The sequence below is a fragment of the Ambystoma mexicanum genome, chromosome 12 (assembly GCF_040938575.1).
Source record: "Ambystoma mexicanum isolate Mex_15411 chromosome 12, UKY_AmexF1_1, whole genome shotgun sequence".
NCBI classification, from domain to species: domain Eukaryota; kingdom Metazoa; phylum Chordata; class Amphibia; order Caudata; family Ambystomatidae; genus Ambystoma; species Ambystoma mexicanum.
The window spans coordinates 682,265,358-682,284,076 of NC_090936.1; the positions used below are offsets into that span (position 1 = coordinate 682,265,358).

The 18,719-nt window shown below is 45.2% G+C and overlaps 1 protein-coding gene across 1 annotated transcript in view; it reads left to right on the forward strand.

The window, feature by feature from the left end:
• The window catches only part of LOC138513998 (lysosomal alpha-glucosidase-like), a 1,078,298-nt gene that overhangs the window by 692,600 nt on the left and 366,979 nt on the right, over positions 1-18,719 (forward strand). Inside the window, exon 17 of the mRNA XM_069629222.1 lies at positions 11,721-11,805. Within this exon, the coding sequence (XP_069485323.1) occupies positions 11,721-11,805 (85 nt within the window). The remainder of the gene's footprint in view (positions 1-11,720; positions 11,806-18,719) is intronic.

An 18,719-nucleotide genomic window follows, 5' to 3' on the forward strand; every position in this document is an offset into this window, starting at 1 on the left:
TGGCGGCTAAGACTCTGGCATAGAGCAAATTGCCGATCTCCCTAGCAGGTAGAATAGGGTTATTGAAAATGATAGTATTACCCCAATCACTATACAGGTTCACCAACGTTCCCCTGTGGCCGGGCGAGGGTTTCTTCCAAGCATTGACACGCAGCATTAACTCTTTTTTATGGCATTCGGGTGCGGTCAGGCTCAAGCTCGGGACCTTATCTACCCCAATGGCTGACGACGGCTTTGGGGCTCCCGATTTTTTTAAATACTGGTTGGTTTCTCAAATCCAATACACATCCTACTGGTTTAACACAACAGACCCTCCTCCACATGTTAGACTCGAAAAACTGGCGGTCAGCAACCGGGACATCCGCTACCCTGGTGATACAACCCACTCCTTTGGCACGGGATACACTGAAACTTGCACCTCCCTGGCGCTAACGAAAACGTTGAAATTGCTAGATACTCCTCATCCATTTCATGGCAATCTCCCACTGTGGAACTTTCTCCCCGGGATCCCACAAGTACCGCCGTCGACTGTGCGCAGATGGGCTGAGGCGGGATACGAGCTTCTCCGTGACTAATTCGAGCAAGGTTGTTTTGTTGAGTGGCCCGACCGGCCGCTGCCCTTGAGGGGTGGCCCGAGTGCATGGCTTCAGTATTCAGCTCTACGCAAAACCCTTAAAAGAAACTACCCCATGTTTCCAGCAATGCCACCGGACGATCCCGCTATTGAAGAACTGACTTCCCCCACACCTACCAGAGGGAAAATATCTAGGCTATACACAATGATACAATCCAGATCCACTCCGAAATTCACTGGGCTAAGGCGGCGTGGGAGGAGGACCTCGGGGTGGAGGTGACGGACGAATGCTGGGCCCACATGTGTGCCCGTATACACCAGGTGTCTTTCAATTCCCGTTTCAAATTGATTCAACTAAAGGTGTTGCATAGGTTTCATTAGACCCCGAGCAGGTTGCATCGTATGCTTAGTGAGCACTGCCCAAGATGCCCCAGGTGTGGGCAGGATGGCGCCAACTATATGCACATGATCTGGGCCTGTCCCCGCCTCTCCCAATATTGGGAGACGGTGTTAACAACTGTATCTGCTATACTTGACCAACGTATCGACCCCTCCCCAATGAGGTGCCTATTCCATGACTTTCCAGGGCTACCCCGAAATTCCAAGAAACTGGCCGGCCTTTGCATGCTCCTTGCGGTATGAGCCATTCTGCTCTGTTTGCTTCGCCCCGCACCTCCCACACATGCGCAATGGCTCAGGGCTCTCACATGGGCCTCAGACACTGAGGAAGTGTGGTCCTGCCTACAACCAGCCCACTCGAGGCCTAGGGATGTTTAGCTCAGGTTTCGCTCCTATATGTCAGATTTAAATGCGACACCGGATACAACTTCCCCAACTAATACACCCACTCATGCAGGGTGTCCATCCTGAGCTAAGGGCTCTCTTACATTGCGTTCGAACTGTATGTGTTTTTGATAGAAAATGTTCATACTAGATGCACTGACTGTATGCCTGTACTGTTTTAACTGTACCTACCTTGTAGCTGCCTTGTGTATTGTTCGCCTGTGTTATGCTGCCAAGCTGTTCAATAAATAAAAGGTTAAAAAAATAAATTAAAAAAAGAAAGGATTGGATCCAGTCAGTAGCCTCTTGAGAGAAGTGGGCTGCTTTTTGAAGGTGGTCACATAAAATCTTGTGGTCGACCAGGTCAAAGGCAGCTGAGAGATCAAGAAGTAGCAGTAGTGCAGTCGTACCCTGATCTCTCAGCTCATCTATCTGTGCCTTAAGGTCTATGAGTGCAGTTTCGGTGCCATGTTGAGGCCTAAAGCCCGCCTGTCTGACTCCTAAGAGCTGGAAGTGCTCGAGGTGATGTTGGATTTGTTGGTATGCTATTTTATCGAGGATTTTAAGAAGGAACGGTACTGTGGTGATGGGGCGGTAGTTAGTGGGAGTAGAAGGGTCTAGATTCTGTTTTTTGAGCAGGGGAAGGACCCATGATTGTTTCAGATTGTTAGGTACGGTGCCTGATGTAAATGACGCATTTATTAATTTGGTAATAAATGGTGCAAGATCACGAGCTGCGTCCTTAATCAGTTGTGCCGGGCATAGGTCCCCCTGGCAGTTCGATGGTTTGAGGGTAAGAATGACCTTTTCTACCTCTTTGGTGGATACTATGTGGAAGTTAAAGTCGGGAGTGTGCGCATGGGGTTGCGCCTGCATAGAGTGAGCCTTTTTAGGGATGAAACTACTAGGTCTAGTAGTAGAGAGAAGGGAGTCTTTTTTAGTGTTTATCTTTGTCTTGAGGGAAGAGATTTTATTGGCTAAGGCATTTTGTATACCCTTGCACCAGTTTTTATCCTTGAGGCATGAATCAGGAGCTTGGATAGGAGATTCAACCTCTTTTAGTATAGTAAAGAGCTCTCTGGTGTTGGATTTGGCTTGTAGGTTTCGGGTGCTGTAGGACATTTGTTTGGCCAGGATGATTTCTTTTTTGTAATGGGAGGCTAGACTACTCAGGTTATTATTTTTTTCGGAGGGCTGTGATCTCCAGATTTTTTCACAACGTCGCTTTTCCTGTCTGAGGGTTTTAAGATGGGGAGAAAACCAGGAGTTGATGTGTTTTCTAGGTTTGCTCTTTTTCAGCTGCAATGGGGCTCTGGTATCAAGAGATGAGAGCATGACTTTATTGTATATGTCTACCATCATAAAGGGATCTGTATGGTCCGGGATGGCGTTCAAGGTCGGTGCGATCAATGGGATCAGATTTTCATGGGTAATGTTCTTTTTATTTCTGGTCTGGACCGCTGGAGCTATACTGTCTGTTCGCGCTGGTGTTGCCTCTAGGGTAAACGAGATCAAGTAGTGATCGGTCCTCGGGTGAGGAAGTATAGAAGAGATCAGGAGTGGGCAGTTATGCGCAGCTAGCCAGTCCAAAGTTCTACCTTTGGTATGAGTGGGCTCTGTGATCTTCTGGGTAAATCCCAGTTCCTCTAAGGTATTATTAATTATTGTGGCATTAGCATCTGTGGGGTCGCTAAAACCCAGGTTGAGGTCTCCTAATAAAATGTTTTGTGAAAAGTTCTTGAGATTGTTGGATAGGATGTTAGTAAGGTCTTCTTCAAATGACCCTAAGGGGCCAGGTCGTCGGTAAATGAGGTTGATGGAAATTGATTGTGTATTAGATATGGCTAGTTTTGCAGTTAAGGATTCACAGGAACCTGCATTGGATGGTGTCTCAATAATCAGGGGAAATTTAGTTTTAGCAATAATGGCAAGACCTCCACCTCGAGAGGTGGTACGATCAAGTCTTAGCAGAGTATAGTCGTCTGGAATGGCTAGCATAATTGCCGGGCCTGCTGTTGGGTGTAGCCAGGATTCAGTAACAGCTAGGAAGTCTAAGTCTTCATTGTAGAGTAGGTCTGCAATGTCAGATGCATGGGCTACCATAGAGCGGGCATTTATCAGTGCTCCCTTGGTCCCAGGTTGTACTGGTTTTGAAGGCGATATCGAGGATTTATGCGTGCTTTTTTGGGCATGACTAGATTCACGGTAGAGTCTACTGTTTTAGTTAAAGAGGGTGCTGGGTGGGGTTATGGGGGCTCGTGGTAGCCTTGCTGTGAGGTACTTTGGTTTAACGGTCATAAACCCTTGCACGTAATTTGAGATTCCTCTGGAGAACAGTGCAGGGTGTGGTAATCATGTCAGTAGGTTTGTGAGGATTAGGTGGGGACTCGTGTACAAGTGAGTTTAGTGACGTGAAGGGGTATTGCCTATTCATAGTATAGAGAAGTAATCTTAGTAGCACAGTATAGAGTGTGTGGAGATGCATTGTGTGCGTGGGCGGGATAAGATTAGTATGGGGTAATTGTTGGCGGTGGACATGCAGTCATACAGCACCTGGGTCAGAGGAGGCAGCAATTCGAGTGCAGGGCAGTGGCACACCTGAATTCAGTTATGTCGATGAAATCTAATATAAAGCAGTTCAGAACATGGGCATTGGAACATCTAGATTCGACTTATCACTAAAGTCTGATAAACAGCAGTTCAGAACATGGGCATTGGCACATCTAGATTCGACTTATCACTAAACTCTGATAAACAGCAGTTCAGAACATGGGTATTGGCACATCTAGATTCGACTTATCACTAAAGTCTGATAAATAGCAGTTCAGAACATAGGCATTGGCACATCTAAATTCGACTTATCACTAGGGTCTAACAAGCAGCAGTTCAGATACCATGGCAGTAGCCCTCCTAGATTCAGCTTTAACATTGAGGTCTAACAAGCAGTATTTCATTACGTGTGTAGTAGCACACATAGATGCACATGTTGCACTAAGTTCTAGCGGGCAACAGTTCAGTACAGAGGTAGTAGCACTTCTAGATTCTGTTTGTCGGTGGACTAGAGAGGCATTAGCTCGAAGCCCAGGGCAGTAGCACATCAGAGTTCAATTTGGGTACTAGGGCTAGAAAGCAGCAGTTCACATGGATAATTTGAAGTTCACTCGGGCAAGGTTATCATGCAGATACAGTTGTGTTTGTGTGGAATGTAACCCATCAGTGTTGGACTTCTTTGGGGACCAATGTGGGGTAAATGTGGAGTTTCACGGTTCTCCGCTTCAGGCATCCGATTCCTTGGAACAGCTTTCTGTGTTTGGTCAGCATATGATCGATTTCCCTTGAGTGGATCGCGAAGATGAACAGGATCAGTTGTAGTTTTTATGCCGTTGGGCAACTGAGCAGCATCTCGATGCCTGCGTCTCCTACATAGATGGAAGACTTGCAGCTCCTTTCACCGTAGGTAAGGCTTGTCTTGAAGTACCCTATGACCGGTAGGGGTTTCTTACACCCATATGTAAACAGCTGAATGGGCTTTCACAGTAGGGTTGGTTTGGGGTGAAGCTTGTTGAATTTGGTGGTTGGCATCACATTTACGGTGGCCCCGGTGTCAATCATCATCTTCACTGGGATGTCTCAAACTGTTACCACGCAAGTGCGGTGCAATTTAGAGTTATGTGGTTGGCTGCTGTTTGCTGGCTTGACTGCTGAGATCATGTGTGCCTGTTCCCTTCTTGACCTGTTATATCGGTTTGTGCGGTTCGTGGAGTGCTCTCCACTTAATTTGTCATTGTCATCACTGCTGCTGTCTGCGTTGCTTCCTTTAACGTCACAAGCTCTCCCTCTGGGTCTGCCACATATCTTTGTCGACTGGTTTCATGGGCGTTGGTCTGACTGTCGTGGGCAGAATGGTTGTGCGTTTTTAGGCCTGGGGTCACCTTCCATGCTCAGGCCCTTTCTTGCGTTGGCTGTTCTCTCATTCTCCTGGAGTTGAGGAATACTGACGCATAGTGGTTCACCTTACCAAATGTGTAGCACGTGATGCCGTAAACTGGGCATGGTTCCTCTTTGTGTTGTTGGCCACCACACCATAAGCAGTCCTTTGGTCTGTTTGGTGCGGCCACGTGTTGGGATTTGTTTTGTTGTAGTGCATTGATGGTAGTCATGCTATTATTCGGGATTTCAGTGTCTAGTGGCAGGCAGCTGATCATTTGCTCCATTTCTACCCTGTGCTCATCTGTCCTCTCATGCTGTAATCCCATGGCGAGGATGGTTTCCAGAGGGAGGTTAGTTTCAGACAGCATCATTCTGCGAAGTTTCGCAGAGCAGAGGCCATGTATTACTTGTTGTCTCGGTGCGAGTTCCCCATCGGGGAAATCACATCCAATAGCCATTTCCCATAGGTGCCCATGAAAATCGTCAATGTTCTTTTGCAGACGTTGTCATGCTTGGCTCATTTTGAAACGTTGAAATCCAAGCTCAACTGGGGTTTAAACTTCTTTGTCAATACGGCTTTCGATGCGGCATATTTGTCCTCAGAGCGCGTTGAAAAGTCTCAGTGCCATCGTGCCGAGTTCGAGCATTAGCAGCATCCTTTTCTCTTCATCATCTGTGACTTTCCTTGAATTCAAACTAAGTTCAAACTGTTGGACCTACAGCTCCCAGTGGAGCGCAGCTCTGGGGCTGAACGGCTCAAAAGGCCTAATAAAGGTACCCTACATCATGTCCAGCCACATGCTGGAGTCTGGGTTCTATCCCTGTGCCGTTGCTGGTGATGCATTAGGGTCAGTGGCCATGATGGATGTCTATAACAGAGCTTGTGCCACTGGATGGGCCATGGGGGTCCTGTGGGGGACCTGTGCGTGTGCTCCACGTGACTGGGGCAGTGATCCTTTGTGGGTACTTGTGCGTGCTTGGATGGATTTGGTAATGCACAGGTTGCGGCGTGGCACTGTCTTGTATCTCACTTGTGCACTTCTGTGGGCCCTGGCTAGCACCTTGTATGGGCACCTGGCATGTGGCAGGCACACCGGGGTGCAGCTGGTTCTGGGGCACTTCCATGTGAGGAGATACACTTCCTTTGTGGTGTGCTTGGGGCAGTGCTGGTGCTCAACGTTACTCAGTTATCTTTGGCGCGCCCTGTTGTGCCTTCCTGCAGTGTGAGAGGGCATGTGGCGGGCGCGTCTCTGTGGGTGAGTCAGCAGGCCTGTATGTGCACGGACTGTGGCCATCAGGCTTGTGCGGCTTTGCGCGACCTGGCTTGAAGTGCCAGTTGCATTGGGCCATTTCGTAGCCTCATTGCCAATGTGATGATACGTGCACGGGGGGCACCCTCTGGCAAGGGATTCTCGGTGCGTAGCACATGGAATATGGGTCACACACACGGGTGTAGTTCTAGAGCGGCAGTGTCCTTGGCTGGCTTTCTGACTCCCTTTTATTGTTGTGATCACATGATCTCTTACCATCACGGCTTCGCGTGCCCCGTGATTATGACTCTTGATTATCACAGCTGCTACTGTCATAGCAAGGGCCCCATTTGCTTGCGGTGTTATTGGCCTGCTCTGGGCTCTGTACGCCAGTGAAGGGTGTGTATACTGGGAGATTTGTTCCAGTCATTGCATAATTGTTTCAGTTGGCCCCTGAAAAGCAGTAATAAGAGAAATGTGGGCTATGGCAAAGGTAAACCTGGGTTGGTCTTGCCCGTTGATCCATGTTCTGGTCATGGCACATACAACAAAGTATGGAGCTTTAGCAAATTCAAATCTTTTCGGACCGGTTTATAAGTGTGAAATGTGAATAGCAATAGTCCAATTTCAAACTGTCTGCGTTTTTGGAGAACTGGTTTCCCCCGAAATCAATTGGTCAACTCATTGAACAGTGCATTACTGAAGCTGTCAAGGTGAAACAGTACAAGTTCATAATTAAGCCACAAATACATCTCCAATAAATATTGATAACACATCTACAGCCTAACATCAGCATCCACTTTGTATCTAAAGCGCATACTACTGACATGTTGTATGATTTGGGAAATCCCTACAAATAGTCTCCTCTAATGATTGTAGTGGCTTAACTCCACATTGTAACTCCAGCTTTTGCATATAATAATAGTACCAAAAAATAATAGAATCTTAAAAATGTATGTGCATACATAATGCTTCATGTCAGACTCCATCTACTTCTAAGTCTGCAAAAGGAGTTGTTAATATTGCCTAATTTAACGACACTCAGTTTATCGATCTTCGAAGGATGGAGGCCTGAGTTGTCCGTGCATGGAGATTCAATCTTGCAAAACTCATGTTGTCTCCATTTCAGAAGCGAGCACCTAACTTGCCAGCTATCCCTCAGGACAGTGAAGGCAAGTATTGGTGACAGTGAATTCTATGCATGCCAATTATTTGGCGAGTGCATATTTGGTGCCTGTCAAGATTATAGTAGTTTTTGTGTTCTTTGAGTGTCCTGTTCGCAATCGTTTGACTGTATACTAGAGTTGCAGCATTGTCTGTTCCTTAGCCACCAGTGATTTGGTAGTTATTTTCCCATTTTCAGTAATGGGTTGTTGGACCCAGCATGAACATTGCCATTCGCTTAAAAGGGAGACCAGACAGAACATGTCCTCCATGACCTGGTGTCATTTTGCAGCAAGTAAATAGTTTTCGAAATATTTGGTAATGTGGCCGGTCAGATGTGAATGATCAAACTGTTTTGAGTTCCTGCTAGGTCAGTGGAATTTTCCAGACGAGTGGAGTTAATAGTCTAATTTCAAACAGCCAAAAGAAAAATCCATTCTGTCATCACAAAACACTTCATTCTTTCGATGAGACGCTAAAGATTGATGTGAATTTATCTTATACCCATTTGTCATTTTTATTTTAAGGTGCCCGCATTCACATAATAAACTTTACATGCCATTGATATTGCAAATATAAAACGTCCACATGCGGTGGAACTCACTGCACAATCTCCAACTGTTTGCTGCTCACTGTTTGACTGTTCCATGCAATGATTTCTTTGTGTTGCCATGGTAATTTGAATTAATCGTTTTACTAATGCACACAGAAGTTCCTTTTGGGCCTCCTTTATTGTTTAAATTGAGATAAGGACATTCGATTCGGGAAGGATATTTTCAGAATTGCATGTTGGTCCTGTCACACTGTGTGCAAGGGTCTTATTGTGTATTTCTTTGTTTAATACACTTGACACAGTAAAATGTTACTTGTATTACATGTGAGCACTTTTTCCTGCCTCTAAATTGTGTCCTGTATCAGAAGGACACTATCAGAAGGACATTATATTGTGTAGAAGGAGCAAACCAGCACCTATTTGAAACTGAATCCCATCAACATGGGATTCATCCTACTAGGCCACCCACCTAATGCGGGGCGTTCCAACGGTGGCTGAAGGACATGCAACTGGATTGATGCACACCACAGTTGGACATATGTATTAAATCACTGTGGTTTTTATTGGCTGCTATCTCTCCATCCGGCAACATAACATGAAAGCCCAAACAACATGGTATAAATTATCTGATAAGGCCCTTCCTGGCCCCGGCTTTGGAAGTCTCACATCTTGATGGAGGGAACACCCACCTCACAGCTGTCCCGCATGCATACCTGGCCCCACTTAGGGCCATTTAACACACCACTGCGTGCTTCATGAAGGTAAATAAGGCATTCAACTGCTTGTCTGGCTTCAGATCCGAGCCAGAATTCATATGAATGATATTTAAAGCAACTACTGCCTAGCCACAAAACACACAGATCCAGATGAGATGCTCTCATCCAGGAGCCAAACTATTTTGAGGCTCAATCCTAAAGTGCCACTCAAAGACAAAAACAGAAAACATGCTTTGCCATGCTATGCCCCAGCCTACTAGAATTCCCTGGTTGCAACCAAGAGCAGTCAAATAGTCCTGAAGGAAGGAACAAAAGGCCCAAGAAAAGAGCGCATTAATCCTGCAAGGGCCCCATGCCGAGAACTACACTGCCTGAGCATACAATCAGATCCCCGGCTGCGTACACCCATCCCGAAATCCAACATGCTAACCCACATCTGCACTGCGATTGCTATGCGCAAGTGTACGTACGCCTGCCTTCAGGGTGGCGGCGAGAGCTAGGGATTTGCATGGGCATTTCGTAGGTAGGAGGTTGCGTGGTCACAGTCATGAATAAGGTTTGTCGTGAGCATTTGTGGGCATGCTATGGACTTCCTGCCGCCTGTCCCTCATAACGCCCACTTTTGACCTTGTTCTTCCTTTTTTTCAGAGTTCTGCCCCCCTACTCCGCCCTCTGCCCAGGCCCTGAGTGGAGTCTTGGGCAAGGTACCCGACCTCTCGCAGAAACGTGCCGAGCCTGCACGAATTCCATGCAAGTTAGGAAAAAGTGCTGCGCAGTCGATTACATGAATCAACAAACAGGGTTTCACACGCAGAATAGCGTGCAAATCCACGATTTTCGTTGCAAATAATTCCATGAATCAGCCCCCAAGGGTGTGTCCACTGTTGGTGGCAGTTCACATATGTGGAAAGGATGAATGGCTGATGAAACCCTTTCCGACCTTGAGAAGGCTATGCCTGGACTGTTGAACCCGCAGAGACTGGTTCACATTCTTGTTTCTGGTTGTACATACACAGCTCAGCTAGAAGTCAAGGAGACGTGCATGTGGAAATTCCAAGAGGAAGAAAAAAGAGAGAAAAAAGATAAGGTGTAGAGAACATACCCTCTGCTGACAATATGGGATGGGGGTATTATAGAGATGGGCCAGCATAGACAGAGAGGCAGGAGAAGAGCAGGCATGGGTACTAGTAAACAGGTACATATCATCATTAAAGCTACGCAATCTGAAAATTAAACTGAGATTTCACAAATGTTAGTAGACTTTGACAGGTTTCTTGATTTTTATGTATTATGATGTTTTGTTGCAGGCAGGGTTTGACAAAGCCAGTCTTCCCAAGCCTGGTTTGAGTTCTGCTGCAAATCAGTGTAATGCTTCTCCGCTTCTTTGATGCAGAGTACACTCCTGCAACCCCTGGGCCACCAGTATTCCGCATCCCATAGGTGTAGGGAACACCTTGCATCCACTGGACCACCTACGCACCCAGCCCATAAGTGTGGTCAGGACACCCTGACCATAGCCTTCGCCTTGATGACCACCTGCACCTGTCTCTTCCAGCATTGCCGCCCTGTCACTTCAACCTTACCTGCACCCTCTCGATCCTGCCACCTCTCTGTACCCACTTGGGTAATTTGCATGAGCAAATAGCACATGACAGGTCCCCATTCAGCAAAAGTAGACTGTCAGGGAACATTTTATGGGGAAAGTGCACTGAACACTTTGGCAGGCAGCAAATAGGTCCCCAGCGTCATTGGTCAGGTGGGCATTTTACAATATTGATGAAAATGGACCACTCAATGGCTGGTAAGCATACTGTGCCTGTGTGTCCCAAATTATGTGTAGGGTGAGTAAAGTACGAGGATTGTGGTATCTGTACTTCAACCAAAGGCCCTTGATGGATGGCAGCATGTCCCGGTGGTATGTCAATAACAGTAAGTGAAGTACTTGTGCATACTATTTCACAAGCCTACCATCACCATGATAAAAAGGCCCCTTCAGTTGTGAGAACACTGGAGAGGATGATGTGCTGTAAAAGAGGCATATAGGTGGACCCGTGGCCAGCTGCCCTTTGCAAGCAGCCGGCTCTAGTCGTCCTAGTGCATTTGGTTTAATTTCAGTGTGGACTGGATATGTGAGATTGATGGGTCAATTATGACCCGACTCACCCACAATGACTTGTGGGTATGCTTGGGCTGACTGGGGCAACAGAACTCAATTGGGTGCCAGACATATGGAAAAGCCTAATTCTGACTTGGAGTGCAAGTCTCTTGGGGAGAAAGGAACGTTGCCACCACCTTAAACCTTTGTTACCCAATTACAGGTTTGAGTTTCAGTGGGTATGTGCTCTTTGGCTGCCCCCTGATGACTTGGGAGGGTTTGGGCTAGTGGGGGAGTGGGAGAAACTGTTAAACTTGACTGTCAGAACTGACAAATGGAAAGCCCTGCTCCCACCCATGCAGCGCAAAGGTTGAGGCCTACTCTGCAGTATTTTGGGTCACTGTAAAAATAGATATTACTTGCTATGATCTATGCATTGCAGAATACAATTGTGTGAGAAGAACCTGTGGTCTAGGTTGGTCCTTGAGCTTTAAAAGGATCCTTTTTAATTTACCCTCCGTCGTCAAGTTTAATCTCAATGTATTCAGGTTGCTTTGATTGAGCTGTTAGCAACATTTGATCAGTGACATTGTGGACATTTGTATGTGCTTTAAAGGATTTCTGGCATCAATGTGCTATCTACGTTTACTTTCAGGTTTGCATCAGACCACCAGACACATGAAATTGATGAAGCATTTTTGTGGGGTCCTGCACTTATGATTACCCCCGTGGTCTATGAGGTAAGACTCTGTTGTACAGTAATATTGTGTGGAATTGTAGATGATATAATTGTGAAAGAAAATGACCTTGTTAATTTTGTAATTAGGGTAAAAACAGTCCACCTAATCTAGTCTACAAGTCCAAACCCACACTGGCCCATGTCAGTCACTTTCTATGTTATAGGTAATCCTGTCCTTAATGTTTTTTTGAATCTACGTCATCAAAAACTGTGATGGAAAGGCATTCCGATTGTATATCCCAATTAACTTACTGACTCGAAAATGTGAGAGAAACCTATCAGGTGACCAGGAATGTACAGTACATTTCACAAAAAGCAGTTGGGTTCTATGTGCAAAGGTCAAAATCCATTTGAGAGAGTTCCATTTCCTATTTTTACAATTTCAGAGTAGTATCAAGGCCGACTTTAAAATGTCAACTCTTTTGAAAATTGAGCTCTTTTCTTTCATTCCATTTTGTTTCTTCAATGGGGTGCTACCCCACACAGCATACATTTCCCTTTCCTTCATTACCACTTTAAATTACCACTTTTCCCTACTCAATTTTAGTACCAATACTTTTTTAAAATAAGAGTGCTGTCAGGGTCCGATGTGTTATGGCCATGAGGATATCCCCCTCAGACCTGCTGGATCAATCTTGTTTATTTATTTATTTATTTAATGTATTTGTCTGTAGCGCCCAACAAACCTAAAGCCATCAGGGAGCTGGTTACAGGAAGCGCAGCTTAGGTGATCAGCACAGCAGGGTACATGCATGCAGTACAGGCAAACGAACAGAGGTCTTGAGACACACACTAAATCATTATCTAGCAATTAGGTAGACACTGGGCCTCATTAGGAGTGTGGTGGCCATGGAATGAACTGTGCCGGTAAGGGACCGGCACCGTTCATTCCGGGCTGCCACATTACGAGTTCTGCAGCAGCTCCCGCTCTTCACGCCTGGTCAGACCAGACGTGCAGAGCGGGACCCGTTAGCACGCCAGGATGCTAACAATGGGCCCATCATTAACGGGCCCGTTGTTACCATCCTCCCCATTCCCATTGAGCCCTATGGGGGATCAAATGAGAATGGGGCTGTACCAGGTCCGGGTCCCGAGAATGGGAATTACCGGGCCTGCTAAAGTCGGCATGGCCCGGTAATTCCATATTTGTTGGACCCGGACCCAGTATCTGGTTTGGGGGTATCCATGGCGGTGAGAACAGCATGGCTACCTCCAAACTCCTAATGAGGCCGACTGTGTTACAGGTCTTGTGAAAAGAGACATGTTTTGAGGCATTTGCGGAATGTCCAAAAGGAGGGTTCCTCTCTAAGAGATGGTGGAAGGGAATTCCATTGTTTTGCAGCCACTACCAGGAAGCTGCGACCCACTGCTCTTTCCAGTTTGAATCTAGGGATGGTGAGGAGGTGTTGTTGAGTGGCTCTGGTGAGTCTGTTGGATTGAGGTCTAGAGAATTTGCTTGTCAGATAGCTGGGTGCGGTATTTGATAAGCATTTGTGTGTTAGTTTGATAGTTTTGAACAGAATGCGCTCACGGATGGGCATCCAGTGGACATTTCTTCTAGCAGGTGATATATGGTCTTTTTTTGGGGATATTCAGAGCTGCTCTTAGTGCATTGTTTTGTATGAATTGTAGTTTTTTATGTTACTGGTCGTCGATCCTGTAAGTGGTTTCAACCCAGCACTCCACCTAAGTCAATGCCTAGCGTGAGACGCCCAGCTGGAACCCTCATTTATATATTTTTATGCCAAAAGTTCTTTTATTTCTGGATGATGTAACCTTATATCACGCCCCTCTTTTTGAATCCCCCCGGTCTCACTGAACCAAGAAGTAGGTTGTTTTGCAAAGTTAAAAGATTTATTTGATGAATTAAACAATATATATAGCACACTTTTATGAATATGAACAATATCTAGATAGCACACTTATTAAAATGTAGACACTGATCAGCAATGGTTGATATGACAATAATCAACAATCTCTTTAATCAATAGGAGTATGGGTGATAAGAATAATGTAGCAGAGAATAACTTTGTGTGTGAAATGCAATGATATGAAATTAATGCAGCACAGAAATAAAACTTGATATGAAGTCAATCAAAGAAAGTGTAATCATTCTTTCCCCCTGTTCCTATGAAGAAATGGAATGAGGGCACACAGGTTTCAGGGATATACAATCAACAATGCAGTTCACTCCCAATGCCCCAGCAAGCTTAGAGAGCGCAGGAATGATTTTAAACGGGTCAAATACTTTTGGATGTGATTTGAAATGAATGGGAACAATTCTAAAAATGGATTTTAATTTGCTAAATAGGATTCAGAACTAGTGAGAGCTGCTTTGGATAGGTTCATGTAAACACTAGCAATGATGTTTGAATGACTAATAGATAGGAAATTAAATTCAGAGGTTGAATTGAATGCAAGAAATAGCTGTTTTACATGTGGTGAAATTGAGCCAAATGCAAAAACTTTTCAGCACACGAAAAACGCGGTTACAGAAAAACTATAAGGAGTTGCTTCAATTTGACATTTAAATTTCGTTCCTAGCACGTACGGTTCAAAAGTTACAAAGGTTTTAGTAAAGGTTGATTTTTCTCAAAAGAGTCAAGATTTCAAATGACAGATGCGCTGTTGAAGATTTACAAACAAGGATTTCTTAACACTAGGGAGTCTATGGAGCCGCAAACTACACGACAGCAGAGCCACCGATCCAGTGGCGCCCCGGGATGGTTTCTATCTGCCGAGACGCTTGCCTTTCTCCAGCAAATATATATTCGCATAAAGATGATTATCACAGGATTATATGGATTAGAGAAGGATTCAGGAGAGACAACAGAGATTCTACAATGCAGTTTTGGATATGTTGGAATGGGTTGGATAGGATTACTTAAAACTAAGAGATGGCTATGGACAGTTCTATGCTAAATACTCACAACTATGGGTTTGGAATGGAATAGGACCGTCAAAGATCTGGTCAAAGGTTTGTCTGGAATTCCCTCGCCACCGGACAGGTCTCAGGTGCTTGGTTCTGCTCTCTGCAAGGCACTCTAGTCTGCACGGCCTCCTGGACTGGATCTGACGGGTTGGTTCTGGGTACAGCTCTGCTCCACTGGTTTGGATCTCTGGGTTCTAGCAAGGGTTCTTGGCCAGAAGCAGCAACACAGCTCAGCCAGGCTGTTGGATTGGTTGTGATGCCCCTGGGAAGTTTTGGGTTAAAATCAGGTTGCAAGGTTTTAAAGGCCAACTGAGAAGGGTTCAGCTTTCTGGATTGGGCCTTCTGCTTCAGGGATCTGGAGTCTGGATATGGGTTCTGGAGTCTGGATCTGGGTTCTTCCTGCAAAGCGCTTCGCCAGTCGATCCGTTGATGGGTGAATGTGTGTGTGTTTCTGTGCCCTCAACAGTCCCTATTTATGTATTTCTCAATTGGGTGGGTAGGCTGATTATACTATGCCCACCCCTCTAAGAAGTCGATAGGTCAGAGAATTTCCTCTCCCCTGATTTGAGAAGCAACAGTGTGTCATGATATGTCATGTTTATGGTCCAGGGAGAAAACCCTCCCCTTTGTTTCTGTACAGTATATCTTATTTTTCACAAAAGCATATTTATGATATCCCCAACTTGCTAATATTACAGATTTACATTACAGATTAATTACGGCACGTGTCTGTCAAAGTCCTATCTTCTGGAGAGCTTCGGTTCACAAATGACAGTTTTTCGTGCTTTTGGTTAGTTATTCAGTGTCAGTTCTATATCAATTTTTTTACATACATGCACATACCATCTGGGCATATTCCTGTAAAGTTTCATATTTTTAACATTATCACAACTGCTACAAAGTCCACATTTTGATAATTCTTTCTCTGAATATCGCACAAGTTCCAGAGTAGTTTCTACTTGTGAGCAATATTTTCATTTTAATAACCTCTAGATTCCATATTTTTACCAGTTTGGCATCATTTTCTATAAGTCTTTTTCCAAAAGATATTTACTGTGCTTTCTGAATACACAAAATGGTTTGTCTCCTCCTCCAAGGTCTTGGCTTGGCTAAAGAGCATTCCCAGGCCTCTCTGCCTTTGGCATCTGGTTTCAGCCTACACCCGAATTAGCATTTCTTTTCAGTTCAAGGGAGTCCTTTGTCTGCACTCGGAGCAAAAGGCCAAAGTGCTCCTCCCTTTTCCTTTCACACCTGCCTGTCAGATCCTCAGCAGAGCATAGGGGAAACGATTCTTTTGTTTGGAAGAAGGTGTGGAATGTGTTTGAGCTCAGTGTGGCTGGCTTTAACTTTTTAACACAATGCTTAACATAGTCTTGTCCTAAGATCCAAATTACATTTTTAACAAATATATCCACCAATCTCTTAATTCCAACCTTTTTAAAATATAGTTTTGAATTGTATCCACCTCTATTGCTTTTGATAGGAGTTCTTTTCCATACCTAGATCTTAATGTAGAAGTTTAAATGACAGGTTTAATTAATCGCCAGCTTCTGACACAGGCGAGTAGCGGTACTGCGCCCATTTTTGACATATGTCTTTCAAGCAAGCATCTTTAAAGATGGATTTTCTTCTGATAAATATGTTTCTGCTGACATTGTGCTTAGGTGAATTCTTTATATACAGTGATGTTTCACACCCAACAAGGATGTTGGATCTCTTGTGATGTTTGAGAACCAAGATTTTTGCACTTTCCACAGCCAAGGAGAAACGGATTTTTAAACAGCTCTGTGTTTCTCTTGCCATGCAGGACTGCTTTTTCAAATAGTTTCAGGTTACTCTGTGGGCAGCCAAAGGATATGTTTTGGCAGTGGTCTCCTGTGTTGCCACTGACATAGGCAAAAGTGCATTGGCGGCCTATTTTTCGGGTTTTCCTGCGCACTTCTGGGTGATTTTAGCGCGCATAATGCTTTCCAGCGGCCATTCTGAGGTTTCTGATGCAAGCAGTGCACAGTAATGTTGCAGGGCATGGACTAGTGGGTTAAAACATCCCACAAGCCTGCAAAAAGGGCGTTGCAGCAGTCTAGTCTGGAAATTATAAGGGCTCTCACAGTTGAGACGCAATTGTCATGGGTGAGGAAAGGTTTGCAGGCGTTGATGAGTTTTGTCGTGTATGCCGTGGATGAGGCAATTGCATTTATATGTCTAGTGAGCACGAGTGTGGAGTCCAGGTAGACCCCCAAGGTGTTAACCACTTTGGAGACTGGGGTGGGAATGCTGTCTATAGTGAAGGATGTGTAATTATCATCAAGTTTGTTTAGGAGTGGTTGTGATCCAATGAGGAGCAGTTTGGTCTTATCGTTATTTAGGCATGGAGAGTGTAGAGCCATCTATACCTGAATGGTTTGATACATTTTCCCCAGTGAGTTGAAGTCCATGTTTAGGAGCCTGTGATGGGTAGGAGGATTTGGGTATCATCCGTGTAGTTGGCATAGGAGATGTCCTAGGTGTCCAGGTGGTCGAATAGGGGCTTCATAAAGATATTGTAAAGTGTAGGGGAGATACAGGAGCCTTGGGGAACTCTGCAGCTCACTGGTGCTGGAGGAGCTGAGGCAGACAGTGAGAAGACTCTAATAGTTCATTTTGATAGGAATGACACAACCCATGCTGTTGCTTTAGGGGAGAAAAGAGCTGCTCGAAGAGAGGTGCTGGCAGAGAATTTTGTGGTCCACCAAATCAAATGCAGTTGAGAGGTCAAGCAGGAGGAGGAAGGCCAGTCTGCTGTTGTCTTTGAACCCATCCATTTGGAATTTTAAATCTAAGAGTGCTGATTCCGTTCCATGCCCTGGACGAATCCATGCTGGCGCAGTCCAAGGAGATTGTTAGTTTCAATATACTTTTAGATATGTAGGTATGCAGCTCTATCCAGTATTTTGAGAAGGAAAGGGACTGTGATGTTGGGGCAGTCGTTAGTGGGGTTGGTGGGGTCTAGGGTGTGTGTTTTGAGGAGAGGAAGTACCCTCACGTTTTTTAAGTTGGCCGGTACACTGGCAGTAGCAAAGGAGGTGTTAATAAGTGCAGCAATGAAAGGGGCAAGCTCTGAGGCGCTGTCTTTGATGACTGGGGCTGGGCTTATGTTCCCTAGGCATCTGGATGGTTTCAGGCCTTTGATCATTTTGGCTACTTATTGGTCATAGACTGGGGTGACCTTGAACAAATGGCTGGAGTCTTGTGGAGGTTGTGGTAAAGACTCAATAGGTGTTAGTTTGCTTTTCTCCTCTAGTATTTTTGTTTGGAGTGTAGTGAGTTTTGTCCAGTAGGGCTTTTTGGATGTTGTTACAAAAGGTAAGTTCTTTGATGCAAGTGGCTGGAGGTGTAACCGGTGATTCGAGTTCTTTCAGAATGGCAAAGAGGTCTCGGCTACCTGAGTTTCCTTTTTCTATGCGATCATTGTAGATTTATATGTTTTAGAAGCAGATGTGAAGTGGGCTTTATTGCCGGTAGTTGGATTTTTTTTGCAAATGTTCTCGGCCGCTCTTTTGGTGGAACAAAGGACTTGAGTGTATACCAAGTATTTAAGTGTGCTAGTGCCCTGGATTTGCCTTTGCACATGGGTGCCACCTTGTCAATGGCCAAAGAAGAAATTGAATATATAGTGATACCATGTTAGTTGGGTCATTAGATATGCGTTGGTGGGCTGTAAGAGGTTTCAACAATGGGAGCATCCTGGCTGGTGTAATGTTACAGGCATTTCTCGTGAGAGTAGCCAGTGATATTTGAGGTGGGGTGGGGAATTGAGTATTCCTGGGAATGGTGAATGCGACATTGTGGTCAGTTGTGTTTTGAGTAGGATACGTGATGAGTTGGGGGAAGCCCAAGGCCTCCAAGGCATTTGCAATAGCTAGCGCATTAATGTCATGGGGTCATTGAGTCCCAGGTTTACATTCCCCACAAGGAACATTTTGGAAGCAGGCTTTGTCTCCCAG